At 38.0% G+C, this 21,601-nt stretch overlaps 2 protein-coding genes across 2 annotated transcripts; both read left to right on the forward strand.

Moving 5' to 3' along the window:
• Nucleotides 1–3,584: 3,584 nt before the first annotated feature.
• LOC105048769 (LEAF RUST 10 DISEASE-RESISTANCE LOCUS RECEPTOR-LIKE PROTEIN KINASE-like 1.1) lies at nucleotides 3,585–7,232 on the forward strand. The gene is given in 5 exon segments (XM_073261457.1): nucleotides 3,585–4,402; nucleotides 4,705–4,737; nucleotides 5,620–5,886; nucleotides 6,127–6,704; nucleotides 6,706–7,232. Coding segments are annotated over 5 exon segments (1,965 nt in total). The 5' UTR covers nucleotides 3,585–3,672; the 3' UTR covers nucleotides 7,063–7,232.
• An 8,044-nt stretch (nucleotides 7,233–15,276) lies between these two features.
• Nucleotides 15,277–21,130, forward strand: LOC105037354 (LEAF RUST 10 DISEASE-RESISTANCE LOCUS RECEPTOR-LIKE PROTEIN KINASE-like 2.7). The gene is given in 4 exon segments (XM_073261458.1): nucleotides 15,277–16,099; nucleotides 16,761–16,802; nucleotides 19,410–20,348; nucleotides 20,351–21,130. Coding segments are annotated over 4 exon segments (1,812 nt in total). The 5' UTR covers nucleotides 15,277–15,363; the 3' UTR covers nucleotides 20,446–21,130.
• The last annotated feature ends 471 nt before the right edge of the window (nucleotides 21,131–21,601 follow it).

Below are 21,601 nucleotides of genomic sequence, written 5' to 3' on the forward strand. Positions count from 1 at the left end.
CGTTTTTCAACATATCATGTACAGCATATGTCATATTAGGCTGAGACCCTATTAGGTAAATCAACCTTTCTACTAACCTACGATATTGGCTTGGGTTATCAATTTGATCACCTTCTTCTAATGATAACCTATGTTATTGAGGAAGAGGAACTTTTGGTGGCTTGCATCCCATCATGCCAATTTCATCAAGTATGTCAAGTACAAACTTGCATTGATTAAGAACAATTTCAGAAACTGATCGAGCAAGTGCACAGACAACTCTTGATTTCTTAGCATTTTTTCAAATCATTATCTGCAAGAATCATATCATCAATATAGACTAAGATAGCAATAAAAGAGCTACTATGTTGAAATGTGAAGAGAGAGTGATCTGCTTTTGATCGAGTACAACCAAATTGGAGCAAAGAGGATGAAAACTTCTCAAACCATTGATGAGAAGCTTGTTTCAAACATATAAAGATTTGCATAGATGGGACACTCGATTATCATTAGGTTTAAAATAGCCAAAAGGTGGAACTATGTAACTTCTTCATGTAGATCTCCATGCAGAAATGCATTATTAATATCAAGCTAAAAAAGATTCTGGTGTTCAGCAGCCGCCACTGCTATAAAACACCGAACTATAGCAAGTTTAACTACGATGCAAAGGTCTCTATGTAATCAAGGCCTTCAACCTGGGTATATTCTTTTATCATAAGTCTAGCCTTATATCTTTCAACCCTTTCATCCACCTTATGTTTGATCTTAAAAACCCACTTGAAACTTATCAGTTTCTTACCCTCAAGCAAAAATTCCAAAGTCCAAGTGCTGTTTTTTTCAAGGACAGCGATATCTGCAGCAATAGCTTCACACCATCTGGGGTCCTTGATTGCTTGTGAATAGGATTTGGGCTCATAATGAGCATCGAGAGAAGTTATGTAAGGACAATATGAAGAACTAAAATTATTGTAAGTAACAAAATTAACAATGGGATAGGCTGAATCTGAAGAGATTGATTGAGAACCAGGAGATGGAGACTTTACCACTTCAGAAAATTTGCATCCATAATCCTTCAAGTATCTGGGAGTATAGCGTGCGATTACGTTGTGGATCTTGTGGCTGTCAAGGTATGAGTTCAGCTGGTGAGGAATCATAATCATTTACTGAGTCAACATCAGCCGATGGAGAAGGAATCGAAGGTAGATCATGATTCAAAAACTGTGGTTGATCATGGTATGATAAAGTGGGCTTACCGTCGATAATAGGCATCACTATATGTAGGTGTGGTAGTGACAGATTTAGATGCTGGCCACTTTTGAGAGGTAAAAGAAAAGGCATTCTCATAAGGCATAATATCACGATAAATAAATACTTGCTCACTCTCAAGATCATACACTTTATAACCCTTAGTTCCTTGTGGATAATCTATAAATAGATACTTAGATGACCTAAGAGCAAACCTATCTTTCTTTTGGTGATGGACGTAACAAAGAGAACCAAAAGTATGCAAATGTGAATAATTTGAAGGTTTAGAAAATAATAATTCATAAGGGGACGTTAGGTAATAAGGTGAAGTAGCATCTTGACTCTGATGCAGATGTGAAGAGGAAGAACTCAAGTTTTCCATAATTATGCAGCAAAGAAGATGTTACAAGCTGAATCTAGAAAACCTAACAGAAAAAATATCTGAATAGCGTGTAGGTGCTTGGCATGGAGAATGGTCTCCATGCCGGCAAAATTTCAGACATAAATAGATCGTAGGCGAAGAAATCCAATAAAGCCGTCGTTGTAGCAAGCAAATGCATCAAAAAGATACTAAAAATTGAAAAATTTTGTCGGCTGAAAATTGAAAAAACTCATCAAAAAATATCAAAACTAGGGTTTAATACCACGTAAAGATTTGGAGAATATTTCCTCTCTCTTCTCGTTGCTAGACAAGAGTGACACGCTCACAGACACAAGTCCAAGAAGAAAAAAAATGTATACTGATATATATATATATATATATATATATATAAAGAAAAAATAAGTATAAATATCTGGCTAATAGCTATCTGATAAATATAAATAATCTATAATTTTGCTGTACGACCGTTTGATGACGTTTAATAGATATAGTATAAAAAATGGAGCCGCGAAGTGCACCTAATCAATGTGGGAGTAAAATCATGTCTGTAGGGGTCCTCGCAGCTCTTCCCTTGGATCAACTTTTCCATGATCATTCGCGTCCTACGGCATCACAAAGACTTCCATATCATTGTCTTACCAAAAAAAAAAAAAACAAAAAAGACTTCCATATCAGTCAAAGGCTCAGTGAATAGATAAATTCCTATGCTGTTAATTTTTTTAATCCTCATTTCAAGTACGAAGACGAAGACTTTGATTTTAAGGGGACCATTATTCTATGCAAGCTTTTCTGTCAGAATAAATGGGTTTTTCGTGACTGGAAAATAACGTGAAGGCTTGGAGCTTATGGATAACATGGAAGACTTGGACTCAACACATGGCCTACCCAGTGATCACTCATGATGCTGTTGTTGTTTTTTTTATTTTTTTTATTTAATTGGCTCGATTATTACGTTCCGATCCGGTGATCTGAGCTGAATATACAACAGACAGCCGCATAACTTTAAGATTTAATTTTATAGGATATGCAAAATTGATATTTTTTATTCATATTAGTCCATACCAATATAACTCAGACAGTGATAATAAAAAACAAATCATCTAAAATATTTATTCAATAAAAAAATAATTTACAATGAATAATAATAATAAATAATACAAAGTCCAGATTAAATTTTGTTCAAAGTCAAAATTACATAAATGAATAACAAAATTCTACTCCGTTATACCCAAATGTTCCTTGGTTCAGATTGTATCCTTCATGCCACAGGGTAGTAGTTTGATTTTCTTTCACAAACCCAACCGTTAGATTGTGTTTTGTACAGTTTTCAAAATCTTTTAATTTTTACTTCCCATTCATCAGTACATGTCATAAAATAAATATTAAATTTTTATAAATTATGTAAAATATAATCTAATAATTTATGTCGCGAAAGAAGATCACTCATGCGTCGGTGCGAAAGATACAACCCACACCCAACGTTCATTATACTGTTGTAAAGATTTTGTTGATTTCCAAGTCCTCAATTTGACTAGAAAGCTGCAGGGTAAGAATTCTTCAAAGAGAGACGAAATTTCCAGGAACCTCAGCTTTTCTTTTTAAATCCGACGCCCCATGCAAGAAAAAAAAATGTTCGCAGTTTACTTCAGTCTTCCGCGCTTGCTTTTATCTACTTCATTAGTCTCTGACCCTCCCAACGGGTCGAGTTGTATTTTTAGCGCGGAAGAAGGACTCACCTTCCTTTGCGCGAAGGCACCGTTGGATCGTCCGCTGATCGCATGGGCAGCGGTGAACGGTGAAATCGCTCGAAAGATGGTGAATCCTTCGTTGGCGCTAAAGACGCAACCCCGTGCACCTCCCGATATGTTTTTCACATGGCCGTGGGGCCCAACATCTCGGTTTTCCACGCGGCTTGGTCCGTCAGTCCAAGTCAACATGTGGTCTAGCGAGGAGAATATTGGAGTATAAACTGTTTTTCTTCTAGTCTTTTTTGCGTGCGTATATCGCTTAACCGGGCTGGTTGCGATTAGTGCGGTGTGGTGCAAAGGCTCGTATTGCTATTTCTCATGGCTCTTCCGTTTTCCAGCTGCCTTATCGTCCCCTTCTTCATCTTCTTCGTTTTCCCCAATCTTTCTTGCGCATTCCCACCGAATAATATTCTTCCATGCGGTGATGCTTGTATTGAAATAAGACCTCCTTTCTACACAGTCGACGACGCTCCTCCTGAATGCGGATGGTGTCATATGATCTCGTGCAATCACTCCACACTAATCGTCCAATTCAATGGTTTTTGGCCCTCGTATATCGTGAAGAATATCGACTACGCTCATCGGTCAATCATAATTCAAGACCAAGAGTTCGGTAAATACGTGCAGACACCAGACTGCACTTTCCTTTATAAATTTGATCCTCCTATTAACCTATCCGAGACTTCATTCCTTCCTCCATCTGTAAGCCCCAACCAGTCCCTCTTCAACTGCAGGCCGAATAATGGTTATGATATTTGTACCAACATCTTCCATGAACTCTATGATCGTAATATTTGCAGAGGATACGACCTCTACTTTTCCAGCAATTACGAGGATGAAGGATTTGGTCACAATAAGTGTTGGGCCGGTCCAAGACCATCGTTTGGATGGACATTGTTATTCACTGACGATGTTGACCTTTATCTACAATTTGCAGGTTACTACTCATATCCATCGCAGATTGACTCGGATTGGCATTTGGATTGGGGTTGCTTCAAACATAATACTGCAGGAGATTCCAAGGTCCTTTGCAACAATCAATGCCATGGTAGATCTCTAAAACCTTATGTGTTTGCCAAATTTCGCAGCGTTTTTAGGCATCTGAAGTATCATGCCTCGTGTTGGTTGGTAGCTACTTCCTTCTAAGCAATAAAATTTGTCTTACGAAGTTTCAGTTAGAAGTTCCAGGTTTATATCTGTGGCAATTATGTAGAAATTAACTTGTAAGTTTTGCAAAAGGAAAAAGGGCAAGTCTAGAAGGAAACGGATATTTCTTTACTGATAAAACTTGCTAAATTTTTTCAGTTTTGTACTAACCTTTGGTTGTTGATGCTTTATTTGATACTGCAGGAAAAAGCAATACGAGGAGGATGATTGCAATAGGTAATGAACCTTCTGTGTTGGCCAAGTTTCATAATGTATTGAAACATATAGAGTATCATGTCTCATGTGATGGTATCACCATTGGCTGCTTGCTTCAACCGATAAATTTTGTTTATGAAGTTTCAGCTAGAAGTTCAAGGTTTAAATTAGTGGCGATTGCGTAGAAAGTTGTAGGTTTTGCTAATCGAAAGCGGACAAGTCTCAAAGGAAACATATATTTCTGCTTTAGTGAAGCTTGTTGAATTATATTTGTTCTGTAAGAAACTCTGGCTCTGATGATTTATTTCATACTACAGGAAAAAGCAAATAAACATGTGATTCCAACTCAGCTAATCCCTTCAAATGATTTCTGTATTCTACACATCACGGGATATCATGTCTTTGGTGGAACGATGTTTGAAATATATGAAGTAAAAATTACACTTGATAGACGCATCTGGTGAATTTACGAAACTTTACTCTGCCATCAGTTTTTCTAAATCATATTATGGGATTGATTGACAATGTATCAAAACCTCCAATTAAATTATTTTTTTCTTAAAAATGGCTATAAATCATTTATATTGTTGATCATGATGCCAGAAAAATCCTCCAGTGTCCATCTCGGTGAAGTAGACGTTTGAACAATTCATTCTAAATGCCTAAATTATATCTGTGTGTGCATATATATGTATATATATTCTCATAACTAAATATTTGGGAAGCAAAGGAGGATGATCATGCCATTCTATTCAACTGTGTTGCATCATACTAGCTACTTATGGAGGATAAGACATATAAATTTTTAAGTACTTTCTCCTTGAGCACAAATGTGTTCTTGTCAATTGTTATCCTCTTATTTTCATTTAATGATCACGTGGGAATTATTATTTTCATGAGCAGGAGTTGGAGCAGCCGTGGGCGGCTTGATTGTTGTAGGCTTGCTCTGCCTTCTATGGTACAAGCACGGTAAGAGGAAGCAACGTTTGACCTCTTCAATCCTGCAAGGCCCAACCGCCTCTTTTGAGCCATCCTCCAACAAAGACCCCGAATTGGGCAGCTCACAATACCGGACCCCCATCTTCTCATACGAGGAGCTTGACGAGGCCACTAACGGCTTCAGTACCTCCAGAGAACTTGGTGGTGGTGGCTTCGGTATCGTTTACCAAGGTACAAAATACTTTATATCTGACTTCAAACATTCGGCTTCCAGATGTTTCTGGCCTTGCCAACTAAAAACTAATGTGGCTGGTCTTCTTTGCTATATATTCAAACTAATTCATATATATATATATATATATATATATATATATATATATATATATATATATATATATATATATATTACATAAGTGCATCCATTAATGAGCTCTATTAGCACAAACTGATGCTTTGCTTTTCTACATGCAGGAAAGCTCCGAGATGGGCGTGTGGTCGCAGTCAAGCGACTATATAACCACAACTTGAAGCATGTCGAGCAGTTCATGAATGAGGTTGAAATCCTCTCTCGCCTTCGCCACCAGAACCTTGTCTCTCTCTACGGCTGCACCTCGCACCGCAGCCGTGAACTCCTACTTGTGTATGAGTTCGTGTCCAATGGAACTGTCGCGGATCACCTCCATGGCTCCCGTGCACATGACCGAGCCCTTTCATGGCCCATCCGTATGAGCATTGCCATTGAAACAGCTGATGCACTCGCCTACCTCCATTCTGTCGAACCACAAGTCATACACCGGGATGTCAAGACCAGCAACATCTTGCTTGACAGCAGCTTCCATGTGAAAGTTGCTGATTTTGGATTGTCACGGCTCTTCCCACTTGACGCCACCCATGTATCTACCGCTCCGCAAGGCACCCCTGGTTTTGTCGATCCTGTCTATCACCAGTGCTACCAGCTCACGGACAAGAGTGATGTCTATAGCTTCGGGGTAGTACTAGCAGAGCTCATATCATCAAAACCGGCGGTCGACACCAATAGGACCACTTCATGAGATTAGTTTGTCCAACATGGCAATTAGTAAGATCCAGAATTGCCAACTGGAGCAGCTGGTGGATCCAAGTCTCGGGTATCACTCAGATTGGGAGATGAAGACGATGATCACCCTGGTGGCTGAGCTAGCATTCAGGTGCTTGCAATTAGAGAGCGAGATGAGACCAACAATTAAGGAGGTTCTGGAGCTGTTGAGAGAGATAGAGACTGGAGAGTATAAGACCAAGAATGTGGTGGACGCTGATGTTCTAGTGAGAGAAGACGCCAGCTTACTGAAAAATGTTCGACCTTATTCCCCGGATTCTGTTGCAGGGAGATGGGAAAGCAGGTCGACAACACCTCACACTAGTGAGTGAGGTACCATTCTTCACCCCAGATACTTGGACTCTCCTGATATTGTACCACCATATTGATTCATGCAGGAAGAGGTTTTATCCATCATTTAATAATTGACGAAATTGTACATAGTATATAAAGTTTCTTATATATATTTCAAGGGATACGATGCCATGGATTAGGTAGTTACCTTCTTTGTTCTCTTTATTCCGGTATATGTCGTGAGAAATTATTGGAAACTTCTTTTTGGACATACTTAGCCATGCATCTCATGACGCCACACTTTGAAGCATCATGATCTGGAGGCATTTTGTGGTTAATAGAGATAACGCCCGTTTGGCTAAAACCCGATAGAATAGTCTAGGGCCTAGGATCGAAACGCTGGAGGGAGAGAGAACATTAGAGGAACGAAGCATGAACAAGTATAGGGAAAAATTATTAAGTAGAATGATTCTAACATATACGACATAGGCAAAGCCAATAAAAGCTCTATATGTTACCCATAAAATCTGGTTCCCATTAAATGCATAACCACGGTAAACCATGACTTCATAGGGAAAAAATGGTTTAATGAAAAAGTTGCTGGGAGTAAAAATTTGATCCGAAATTCCCGTCCATCTTAAGAAGCCGGCAATGACGAAGTTCTCGAAGGCGATGGCAGCAAGCTCGAGCATGCCGACTTGGTCGGTGAACATCTGGGTGATGGCCACCTAGCAGTACTGGCATATGGAGGTGAAAATGGCGGGGGCAACAAGGTACAATAGCTTCTTGGACTCTAACGTGAACTCCCTCCAGAAATCTCTTGGTCCGCTTATATAGAGCTGATGTCTTCCAACTCTCCGATCTCTGCCGTGAAGACTATCGGGGGATGGCCGGTGATCATGCTGCCATGTTCTTCTTTCCACCCATATAGATGACGGGCTCCTGGAGAGCAGCAATTTGCTCATTGTGGCCATGCATCCAAAGGGAGACGATGGCCAATTGAGGGTTGATAGAAGACCATGCACCACATAACTGCAAATCATAAGGATCCCACTATCATTTGCCAGCTAAATTAATGGAACCATTGATCTTTGATGTGTTGAGCTTTAATGATTGATGGACTGGAAGTATTGCACCATCGATCCGAGAGATTGCAAGCCGGAGGTCGCGACAACTGCTGCATGCCTATAGAGAACTCTCCCCACAAGCATGTAAGACATTCCAAATATGATATCAATATATTACAGCAGAATTCATAATAAATTTAGTCCAAAATTTAACTAACTAAAATCAACTTTGATCTCTCATAAAATTTCAACAATATTCAAAGATCTTACATCAATTACATTTCAATTAACAAATTTATGCTATCGGCTCTCACTTCTAGCTTACTCTCAAAATAGTATCTTTGTCTGTCATTAAAAATCTGAATCTGAAAAATAAAAGAGAGAGATAATGAGCTCGACAACCCGATAAATAATGAATATCAAAAATAATGTTCAAACATAATGCCATGAATAAACATAAGAACATATTTTATATTTATTTAAATAAGTCAAATAATTTCAATACTCATATGCATGTATAACCATAAATCTGACTCAAATCAAAAATACATATAACTCAATAGTCTTTAACTATGACCAATATTTAACCCCATTGATGGGGTCCACTGAATACCAACTTATAAGTCCCATTGGCAGAATCCATTGAATATCAATGCATAATCTCTACTGACAGAGTTCATTAAATACCAGCGCACAATCCCCACTAGCAGGGTCCACTGAGTACCAACGTATAATCTCCATTAACAGAATCCATTGATTACCAACATATACTCTCCAATGGTGGGGTCTATTGAAATATAGTTAGACTGAGAGTCAAATTCAATCCATATCAAAGTTTTGTAACATAACATATAAATATCATAATTTTCACTAAATATATGCATATTTCATAATAAATCAATAAATCATGATATTTCAGAAATCATTTTTCATTCAAAACACAGTTCCATAAATCATGCATAATTTAAAGATTGATATTTATTTTAAAAATAATTATAAAATATCTTGAAAAGATAGTTTCTTACTTATCTTTCATAGAAGATTGAAAGAACAAATTGATTAATCTTGAGGGCATTCTTTAGAACTTATTATTTAAAATTATATTCTTATATTAATTTTAATTTATAATTAAATCAAAAAATAAAATTTTAAATCAAAATTCTTCTATCAAAATCAACTCAAGCTCATAGAAATGAATTAAATTTGTAAATCATATAAAGAGAGAATATCAGAGGAGAGAGAAATCGATAAGATCGAATAAAACTAATCAGATGATACTATCCAATAATTCGATCAGTCTAATTAAGATGATTTAATCAAGTCATGATCGAATTAATGTATAGATGGTCCAACAAAAATCATAGATCGATGATCAAATCTAGAGATACTTGATCTGGTTAAGGTGAGTATTGGCATGCTATCTGGTGATCACAGATCATGACTCTATTTGTTGAAATCGGATTAGAATTATGAAAAAAAAAAATTTCACTGGCTAATCTTAGAGAGACGATTTTTAGAGAGAAAAAAAAATTGTAAAGAAAAATAATTTTAGAGAGAGAAAATCAAACTTTCTAGAAAGAGAAAGGTGGAAATTCAAATTTAGAGTAGAAAGAAAGAGAAGAGAGAGAAACTCTCTCTCTTCTTTTCATTTTTTTTTCTTCATGGAACAAAGGACCCGCGTATCCTCTTTCTTTCACGAAATAAGGGAGGTTTCCTTCCCTTTGTTCTCAAAGCCAAGAAGGCTTCTTCCCTACCAACAATGCCTGTAACCGAAAGAGGAAGGTCCAGTGGCAACCATGACAGGGTCCAATGACCGACCATGACAGCCTCTACCGTGCGCAGAAACAAAGAACTCGTGAAGAGAGAGAGGGACTGTGGTGCTGAGAGGAGGAGCAGGAGGCTCGTGGACAGTGGACAGCGGTCATTTCAGGAGTTCAGGAGGTCTTCCTAGAGAGAGAGCTTTTATGAGGGAGAATTTCTTGTGAGGGAGAAATTAGGTGTACGATGGTTGCGGATGAGATCTCCTCTTGTAATATTTCTTTTCTCATAGTGAAGTTTGCATGCCCCATGGAGGCGAGCTTTTTTTTGGCTGATCCACGTATTTGATTATTTTCTGTTTATTTTTTTTTTCTTCCTGCTGCATCGCGCAGTACCGAAAAGATCTTGAGAGGTGGTGTCTTGACTAGATATCTATCCAACAAGTAGTATCAGAGCGAGATGATACAAGCACGCAGATTGCAGCGGTGGTGAACAAGACTAAAGATGGAGAAGATAAGATCAATCAAGATAGAGATCAATAAATTTGATGGAAAGAGCAATTTCTCCTTGTGGCAGGTAAGGGTGAAGGACGTGCTCATCTAGTAAGGATTGATTGATGCTCTCTTGTGCGAGGAGAAGCCGACCACCATGGAGATGCGAAATTGAAAATGACTACAGATGCAGACGGTAAGTACCATCCGCATGTGCCTAGTGGAAAGGTGGTGATCTATGTGCTTAGCGAGACTTCTCCGACGGTGCTATGGTTGAAGCTCGAATAGTCGTACATAACGAAATCTCTTACCAACATTCTTTTTCTCTGGAGGTAGTTTTACCAGCTGCGGATGGCTGAGGAACAGAATGTGCAGGAGCATCTAAGTCACTTTTAGAAGATCCTCACCGACCTCCCCAGCATTGGTGAGAATGTTAAGAAGAAGACCATGGCACTGGTTTTGCTAGTGTCGCTTTCTCCTTTATACGAATCATTGGTGACTGCTTTTCTAGTGAAAAAGAGTACCATCAAGATGGACGAGATCACCACGACGATACTCCAGAATGAGGTTCTCAGGAGGGAGAACCCAACTTCGAGCTCAGGTGTCGGTAGCTCAGCTTTGGTGGTTTCTGGAGGATCAGGAGGTGGTAGATGAAGCGACAGAAGATCACGACGAGGGCGGTCTAAGTCCAGAAGGGACTTGAGCAAGATCAGATGTTACTGATGTGAAGAGTTGGGGCATCTAGCCAAAGACTATCCTCAATTCAAAGATCGGATGATGAGTGCTGTAGCGACGGTCAGTAGTGATTCAGAGAAAGATGTCCTGGAGATATTTGATGAGGTATCTACTTCTTTTCAGTAGTGGATATTAGATTCTACATGTATCCATCATGTATGTTATAGAGAGCAGTAGTTTGACTCTCTAGAGAATAGTGAGGGCACTATTTATCTATCGGATGGATCGAGCTATGCGATCAGAGGCATCAAAACGGTCAGCTGGAGGATACATGATGGTGCAGTGAGAAAATTGAGAGAGATCCGATACATACCCAATTTTGGATGAAATCTTATCTCACTGAGCAGACTGGATTTGAGAGACTACGAAATGATAGCTAGTGGAGAAATCCTGAAGGTGCTATGCGGTGATAGGATTATACTGGAGGAGAAAAATGAGAGGAGAGGACATTATTATCTGACGGAGAGTCCAGTGCGAGATGGAGTTTCAGGAGCCAGGAGGAGCCCAGAGCGAGGTGGAACTTCGAGTGGAGGTGGATCGTACACGAGACAGGAGACTTGGGAGGACGAGAAGTGACATCGCAAGGTGAGATTCCTATTACTGCAGGATGATACCCCGAGCAGATCTCAGGTCAGGAGAAGCACAGCATACGATGAAGATGAGATCAAGCGGTCTGGCTCGACTCCCATGTTTATCCATCTATGATCAGCAGGCGATTGCCCTAGGACATGGGGGTGAAGAGATCCAGAAGCTCTCGGAGTTAAGAGAAGGCTGAATATCAAGTCGAGATGGAGATTGTTAGGATTTGATACCTCGAGATTCGATCCATATTGAGCTACAGCGAGGTCTGTGATGAAAGATGAAGTCCAACGAGATCAAGATCACCTCAAACGGAGCTCGGAAGGAGGAGAAACATGTATTTGAAGTTGGCACAAAATTCGAGACGACGGAGGACTGCCGGCGGAGCTGCCCAGTGCATAGCGCGCGGGCTAGGTGCATAGGGTGCGGCCCAGCGTGTAGCGTGCAACCCAGGTGCTGGCGTGCGGGGTACAACCCGAGCCTAAGCGCACCGCACGGGCATGGCCCAGGCCCACGCACACCTTGGGAGCTCGTTTGCCCAGTCCATCGTGGATCTGACGGCTCGTTTGCCCAGTCCATCGTGGACCGGACGGTGCACAAAGGAGGGCATAGACCGCGTCGGCATTTTTCACATATTTCATGCGATCCACGGTACTATTCCATGGACCGATCGCGATCGAATGGCTCTGGAGGCTTGCGGTATTGATTCGACGGTCTGAGACTTGTTTTGAGCTTGATTAGGGCTCCTAATCCTAATCTAAGTGAGGTTTAAGGCCTTTAAAAGGCCCTATACCTGAACAGTAAGGTATGGTGGTGCCCTGTTGGTCTTGCGGTGTGGTTTCTTCAGCAAAAATAGAGAAACATGCATGAAAACAGAGAACCCGTGAAGAGAGAGAGGGACTGCGGCACTGAGAGGAGAAGCAGGAGGCTCATGGATAGCGGACAGCGGTCACTTCAGGGGTTCCAGGGGGTCTTTCTACAGAGAGAGCTTTTGTGAGGGAGAACTTCTTGTGAGGGAAAAATTGGGTGTGTAAGGGTTGAGGGTGAGATCTCTTTTTGTAATATTTCTTTTCTCATAGTGAAGTTTGCATGCCCCATGGAGATGAGTTCTTTTTTTGGCTGATCCACGTATTTGATTATTTTCTATTTATTTTTTCTTTCTTTCTGCTGCACCGCGCAGTACCGAAAAGATCTTGGGAGATGATGTCCTAGCTAGACATCCAACTAATATTAGAGAGGCTAATGGTACAACAGATTAGGTAGATCATGTTTAGCAAATCACATTGGATTAACATTATGGATGGCTGTGACTGATATTTCGTCCGAGCTTCTTAATATTTTTCTATTTTAGTTTACACAGATGTATTTACTCAAGATTGGTTTAAAAGAGATCTTTTTCAGGGATGGATGTAAGTCTATTGATTATGTTACTCCATGATCATTCTTTTTACTTGTGCTGACTTTATCATTGGTTTGTCATAGATCTTAAAAGATCCTGTAGAAGGAGAAAGAGCATAAATATGGTACTCTTCACCTTTTATCTCGGACTAGCATTTGAACTGTTAATTAAATATTTTCTCAAGAAAGTATTAATTGAATGCTTTTCTTTCAAAATTGTAGAGCAAGAAATTTTCATGCAGTCTATAATAATTAAATTTGTCAAAGGTTGTAATACAAGCCATTGTTGTGGATGGCTAAATCTATGATAACAAGAAATTCAAAAGGGGAATAAAAAAACTAGGATAAGTAATCTAATCTTATCTCTTTTTATCATATTATATATCAAAACTCCAATTTTATCAAGTGATATCTTTGAACACTAGATCAAGCATGAATATTGATAGCATAAGAAAAATATGAAGTATCATTTTGTCTGGTCTGACAAATTTCGCAAACTACCTTTAAAAAATTATAAACTAATCTAATTAGATGAAACAAACAAAAAATGCAGCACTTTAAGATGAGTTAATTTCTCAAGCATACCCTATATTTTAGCCAAGAACTAACAATATCATGCCTTTAACCTATGATAATATTTGTGGGGCACTAATTTGCCTCCTATAGCTTTTCTTTTAATAATGTAAGATGTTTTTATTTCTTTATGAACCTCTCTATATCCTTCCAACCTACCAAATTTTGCACATATGCCTTTCGTTTGCACTGCCTTCAATTCCATCTATAACTTGGTTTGAATAGGTTGCCCCTGGCTATTAATCCTCTTGAAATATAAAGAATCTTTAATAATTTGTTCCCACGTGATTTTCATTTTTGACATGTAAATTGAGCTATAAGCATTTTTGAGATGTATATTAGACAAAATTCTTATAGCGGAATTAACGAGCTATAAGATAATATGGTTATATTACTTAATTTCAAGAATGCCGTTTACCTAAAGAGGGCATACATGAAAATATTAGTAAATATAGGATAAAAAATATAACCACAAAGAGCATGTAACCGAAGTGAGAGTAATCATGCCAACAAAAAAAAAAAACAAACAAAGGTTCTCACAACTCTTCCATCAGATCATTCTTTCCATTTCTTTCTTATGCTGTGGCATCACCGAATATTTCCATATCACTCCAAAGATTCAGTGAATAGATACATTCTTATGATATTAATTCTTTTTGAGTAAATTATTCTGACTCTTCTTGAGATTTGAGGTAATTACATGATTCCACTTAATATTTCAAAAATATACATATAATCCCCTAGTCAAATATAAAATTTTAAATTTTAAAAATAAAAATTATAATATATTTTAAAACTCAAATAGATTAGATAGTTGATGATATTAGTAAAAATTATCAAATAGATTAATAGTTTATTTAATAAAAAAATATTTATAGAAGATTATATATATATATATAGTAAAAATTAAATAATTAAATATATATTTTTAAAATATTGGATAAAAATTTATAATTATCACAAATTTTTGGAAGAGATCATTGTAGTTTATTTTAGTCAAACTTTTTATAAAGGGGGGGTTTTTCCTTTCTGGAAAATGACGTGAGAAAGCAACTTGGAAGAGTGATCACCATTCTGATTTGTTTTCGTGTTTGGTTAGTTGCATTGATAACAAACTGTTCCTGCATTGTATATATCCATACGTGTACTATTGACGCGAAAGATTTTGTTAATTTCCAAGTCTTCCATTGACTAGATAGGTGCAGGATAAGAATTCTTCAAAGCAGAGCCGAAATTTCCGGGAACCCCACCACTTCTTTTTCAATCCGACGCCCCAAGCAAGAAAAAATGTCCGCCGTTGACATCAGTCTTCCATGCTGCCTTTTTACCGCTTCGTGGAAGTCTCTGACCCTCCCAACGGGTGGGGTCGTATCTCTCGCGCAAAAGAAGGAATCACCTTCCTTCGCGCCCACCGTTGGATCATCCACTAATTGCTTTGAGAGATGTGTAGCGGACGATCGACGGAGTTCGGAGACCTTTGAGAGCTGTGCGGTGGGTGATCCAACGGTGGAATCGCCTGAAAGATGGTGAATCCTTCGCAGGTCACATGGCCGTGGGGCCCAACATCTCGGTTTTCCACGCGGCTTGGTCCGTCAGTCCAAGTCAAAACGTGGTCCAGCGAGGAGAATATTGGAGTATAAACTGTTTTTCTTCTAGTCTTTTTTGCGTGCGTATATCGCTTAACCGGGCTGGTTGTGATTAGTGCGGTGTGGTGCAAAGGCTCGTATTGCTATTTCTCATGGCTCTTTCCTTTTCCAGCTGCCTTATCGTCCCCTTCTTCATCTTCTTCGTTTTCCCCAATCTTTCTTGCGCATGCCCACCGAATAATATTCTTTCATGCGGTGATGCTTGTATTGAAATAAGACCTCCTTTCTACACAGACGACGACGCTCCTCCTGAATGCGGATGGTGTCATATGATCTCGTGCAATGATCACTCCACACCAATCGTCCAATTTTATGGGCATGGGCGCTGGTATACCGTGGAGAATATCAACTACACTGATATGTCAATCATAATTCAAGACCAAGAGTTCATTCATGATTACTTGCAGATACCAGACTGCATTTTCCTTTATAAATTTGATCCTCCTATTAAGCTATCCGAGACTTCATTCCTTCCTCCATCTGTAAGCCCCAACCAGTCCCTCTTCAACTGCAGGCCGAATAATGGTTATGATATTTGTACCGACATCTTCCATGAACTCTATGATCGTAATATTTGCAGAGGATACGACCTCTACTTTTCCAGCAATTACGAGGATGAAGGATTTGGTCACAATAAGTGTTGGGCCGGTCCAAGCCCATCGTTTGGATGGACATTGTTATTCACTGACGATGTTGACCTTTATCTACAATTTGCAGCCTACTACTCATATCCATCGCAGATTGACTCGGATTGGCATTTGGATTGGGGTTGCTTCAAACAAAATACTACAGGAGATTCCAAGGTCCTTTGCAACAATCAATGCCATGGTAGATCTCTAAAACCTTATGTGTTTGCCAAATTTCGCAGCGTTTTTAGGCATCTGAAGTATCATGCCTCATGTGATGGTTGGTAGCTACTTCCTTCAAGCCATAAAATTTGTCTTGCGAAGTTTCAGTTAGAAGTTCCAGGTTTATATCTGTGGCAATTATGTAGAAATTAACTTGTAAGTTTTGCCAAAGGACAAAGGGCAAGTCTAGAAGGAAACGGATATTTCTTTACTGATAAAACTTGTTCAATTTTTTTAGTTCTGTACTATCCTCTGGTTGTGATGCTTTATTTGAAACTGTAGGAAATAACGATACGAAGAGTAAGATTCCAGTAGATAATGAAAATAACGATCCAAAGATTGAGATTCCAAGAGCTATTGATCCCTCCGTGTTCGCCAAATTTCATAATGTATTGAAACACCTAGAGTATCATGTCTCATGTGATGGTATCACCATTGGCTGCTTGCTTCAACCGATAAATTTCGCTTATGAAGTTTCAGCTAGAAGTTAAAGTTTTATATTAGGGGCGATTGTGTAGAAACTTGTCGGTTTTGCTAATTGAAAGCGGACAAGTCTAAAAGGAAACAGATATTTCTGTTTTGCTAGAACTTGTTCTCTTATTATAGTTCTATACTGACCTCTGCTTGTGATGCTTTATTAGATCCTGCAGGAAAAAGGAATGCGAGGAGGAAGATTGCAATAGGTAATGAACATGTTACTCCAACTCAGCTTATCGCTTCAAATGATTTCATTTTACTACCGCATCATGGGACATCATGTGTTTGGTAAAAAGATGTTTGAAATGTATAAAGTAGCAATTACTTCTGATCGCCGCATCTGGTGAGTTTACAAAACTTTGCTCTGCCATCAGTTCTTCTAAAACATATTATGGGATTGATTGACAATGTGTCAAAACCTTCAAATTAATTATAGAAAATTGTCTATAAATTGTTTACAATGATCTTAACGCTATAAAAGTCCTCCAGTGTTCAACTCGGTGAAGTAGATGTTCCAACAATTTATTCTAAATACTTGAATTATATTTTTTTTCTCATAATTAAAAATTTGTTAAGCAAAGGAGGATACCATCATGCCAATCTACTTAACCGTGTTGCATCGCACTACTTATGGAGAACAAGAAATATAAATTTAAGTGATTTTTCTTTGCACAAAAAACATCTTTTATTCAACGTTACCCTGTATTTTTGCTGCATCAAAGCCAGCTGATCCCGCACCATTTAGGTTTGAAAATGTGAAACACACACATCCTAGGCTTAGGCCGAAGCTTTCAATTACCATGCTTAGTCTGGGCCTAGGCCAGATCCAACCAATTGACACCCATGTAAAACGGCACGCTAGCTAGAGTGGATCAATCATGTCAGTTCAAGAATCCAAAGCAAACATAAAAAAAGAAGAAACATTAGATAAATATAAATTTAGGAGACAAAAAAATAGATAGAATTTTATTTGAATAGGACATACAATGAATAATTAAATAAACTCATAAAGTCATTAAAATTAATGACCAACTAAAAGTAGAATTCTAGTATTGTTTGGACTTGGCAATGAATCTTAATACTTTCTTTCATTATAAAGTCCACATCGACAATACTGAATTTATCGATATCATGACATAATAGTAACATAACACAGCTTGTTGAACCAATAATTGAATAACAAAACTTTTTTATTGGCTCGAATATTAATTCATTCACTGGCTCGTCATCTTCGATACATATATCAAAATTAATGATGTCCTGCAATATTTTTTCTTGGCATAACTCATGATCATGATGTCAGAATTCTTTCAAGTATCCAGCTTATTTTAATGAACATCAAGTTGCCAGTTACATTCAGTATATACCAAATTAAGATGCATTGGTGATCATTACTTGCACACAAGTAAAATCAAAAATAAAATTTTAACGATATTTATATATCTTTAGTTAAGGAAGCTTCAAATATCTGTATATGGTTGGCTACTTTATATGGAATTAAATCTTCATGCATAGAGTTGTCTAATAGCTCGAATTTTGGAGTAGCTTCAAAATTAACCAATATATTAAAAATCTTATTGAACACCAAGGTACAATAAAAATCATCTCTGCCAAGCATATCTCCTTACTGCTTGATCTCTGAAACAACTTCAAAATTAGTCATCTCTTCATCCTTGTGACTGACTAAATCTGCATATGAAATATCTATATTTTGGATAGCTTCAGCATAAAACTCTTCCACATGATTCGTTTTCTCAATATAAATCTGGATCAACTATAGCATCATTTGGCTTTTCCTAAATAATTGTAGAATCAACTAATCCTTCAATCACGATCGTTTCTTAACTTGATACATTATCCACTTGATCAAGCTCCTCCTGCCCTAAATTCTCTTTTGAACTTGATTGATCTTCAGACTGATTAACCTTCCCATGCTTTTAGTTCTCAGAAATTGATCCAGTCTCTAACTGTTCAAACTCCCCCAATTTCAAATCTTCATCTTTAAACCAATTTTATTCCACTTTAAGATTTTTAGAGAAGTCTGAAACCAAAATTCACTTTTCATGTAATTTTCATTTAGGATCCATTACCTTGCTAGAACTTGAGTGGACAACCGTAAGAATATTCCATACTTTCTTTGGCTCCTTTACATCCTGATATGGAGATAACTTTCTTTATCAGCTGAATTTTGAATAATCCTCATTACCTTCTTAGATTTCATATTCTATATTTTTTCGCAATCTTATCTATTGGCATCGTCTTTGACTCATCCAAAATATTCCATAAATCTTGGCCTTTCAAATAAGACTCCAATATGGATAATATGTGTTGTTCAACTTACGAAAAAAAGTGATAGTAGTAAAAGTAATCTTATGAATGTTGGTTAGGTCAGACATCGTATGCATGAACCCATTGATAGAGAAGGTACTAGCATTGGCCATGATGAATATACCGTGTCATGGTGGTTATTTGTCTTGAGCTCATTGGAATTCTAGAAAAATTTCAATGGAAGCTAGTATTGAGAGGGGTTTAATTCACTTCATAGATTTGAAAGCTATTAAGGGGGTTAAAAGCTGTTAGTCAGATCTCTCTCTTTTCCTTTATCCAGCTGAAAAATAAAATTTAAAGACCTGCCAAGTTTATGGCTTTTTGGCCCTCAAATGTTTGTTAGGAGAAACAAAAAAGTTTGAGAGTTTAAAAAGCTTTTCATTCTTTGCCTCAAAGGTCTGACTATATATGTGCATAAAAACCTTTGAGGTTGCAAGCATTGGCATTTTCAATGCTATATTTATGTTTTTCTCCTTTATTTTCAGGTTCAATACTGGCAATGATCACAGCAGGTCTCATTTTCTCTTCCTATTTTTTCCTTCTCGCCCCACACCGATGCGGAAATCTTCTCAAGTTAGTCATCTTTCGAAGGAGTAAATCAAACAATGCACAAAATATTGAAGAATTTTTAGGAAATTATGGCTCCCTTGCCCCGAAAAGATTCAAGTATTCAGATCTGAAGAATATAACGAACTCTTTCCGTGACAAAATTGGCGAAGGAGGTTACGGCATTGTGTACAAAGGTATCCTACAAGATGGCCATTTGGTGGCTGTAAAGTTCTTAAGAAACTCCAGAGGCGATGGAGAGGAATTTGTGAATGAAGTTGCCAGCATTGGTAAGACCTCCCATGTTAACATTGTCAGTCTAATTGGCTTTTGCTTAGAGGGGTCTAAAAGGGCACTCATTTATGACTATATGCCCAATGGATCATTGGAGAAGTACATTTATTCAGAGAAACCAAAAACTACTCTTGGTTGGGAGAAGTTGTATGAAATAGCAATTGGCATTGCCCGAGGGCTAGAATATTTACATCGCGGGTGCAACACACGCATCGTACACTTTGACATCAAACCCCACAATATCCTTCTAGATCAAGAATTTTATCCTAAAATTGCAGATTTTGGGTTAGCTAAATTATGCCCTTCTAAGGATAGTATCCTTTCAATGACATGCGCTAGAGGAACCGTAGGTTTTATTGCCCCCGAAGTCTTTTCTAGGAATTTTGGTGTTGTTTCAACTAAATCAGATGTCTATAGCTATGGAATGATGGTATTAGAAATGGTTGGAGGAAGAAAGAATGTAAAAGCAAGTGTAGAGAATACTAGCGAAATTTATTTTCCACATTGGATTTATGATCATTTGGATCAAATTGGAGATTTACAGGCTTTTGAACTGACAACAGAATCAGAAGAAGTTGCAAAAAAGATGATCTTGGTTGGTTTGTGGTGCACACAGATGATGCCAAGGAATCGACCTTCAATGAGCAGAGTAGTGGATATGTTGGAAGGGAGCATCAATGACCTGCAAATGCCTCCAAAGCCGTACATATGTTCTCCTTCTCATTCATTCAGAACTGCATCTAATCCTACTAGTTAAGATGATTTGACAAATGCTTTTATCTGCTTGTGCAATGCTAGGGACAATATATTATTAGATTTGGTGCTGTATATAAGACAAAGTCAAAGAAGTATTGAGTCATCTGGTGATTATGTTCAAAGCTCTGGATTGGAGAATGTCCAGCTTAGTTCGCAGTGGCCAGCATGACTGAAGAAGAATTAAAAAAGAAAAGAAGAAGGAAAGAAAAAAGTGTGTCCTTCATTCAAGTATATGTGCAACCCTTGATAGGAACAGCATTTGCAAAGGTGAAGCTAAACCTCTATGGAATCCATATGCAGGTAGTCTTCCAGTTTTTTGAAAAATCTGATGAGGCTGAAAGAAGCGGACATGGAAGATACTGCACAGAGCCACTATGAAAAAATGTAGGTCAGCTCGCTGGTTAACTGAAGACAATTATTAGAGCAATAGCTAAAAGCTTATTTTCTAAATTCACTTTATGTTTGCTTCTGATGGTTCTTCATATGTACCTTTAGACTCTTGATATTGAATGTTTGGATCTGCATCCTTTCTGTTTTTGATGGTGCATTTGGATGTACTACGAAATCATCATATTTTATAAATTTGAAGCTATTAATCATGATTTTGTCATGTGGAGTGTTTGTTTGTCGATGAAATTCAAAAGTTCATGAAATCAGAAAATAGAAAACGTGTAGGTGTGTGCATGCACATGCACTTTCTCAAAATTACAGAATATTTGACGGTAGATCCATGTCGCCACATGGAAACATCTACAAATCAGCTTGTAGGAAGGTGATCCTCAATCTAAGATGACAGAATTCACACTTCACAATTCCTAATATTTTAGATCCTTGGACAATAAACCGATGGATGAGACCATTCGGTCAGAAAGAAGTTTAGTCATCATGGAATAAATCCAACAACCTCTTATTAATTCCATCAGTACGTGATGATTTTATGTCACAATGAGTTAGTGACACGGTTTGTATAGGTTGTTGGATGTAACTTCATGGGTTATGCCATATTTTTGTATATACTTCTCCCTAGATTTAGTAAACATGTACCTATTCTAACTATATCTTAGCACCTGCATTGCATGTA

The sequence above is a fragment of the Elaeis guineensis genome, chromosome 7, assembly GCF_000442705.2.
Source record: "Elaeis guineensis isolate ETL-2024a chromosome 7, EG11, whole genome shotgun sequence".
NCBI lineage: Eukaryota > Viridiplantae > Streptophyta > Magnoliopsida > Arecales > Arecaceae > Elaeis > Elaeis guineensis.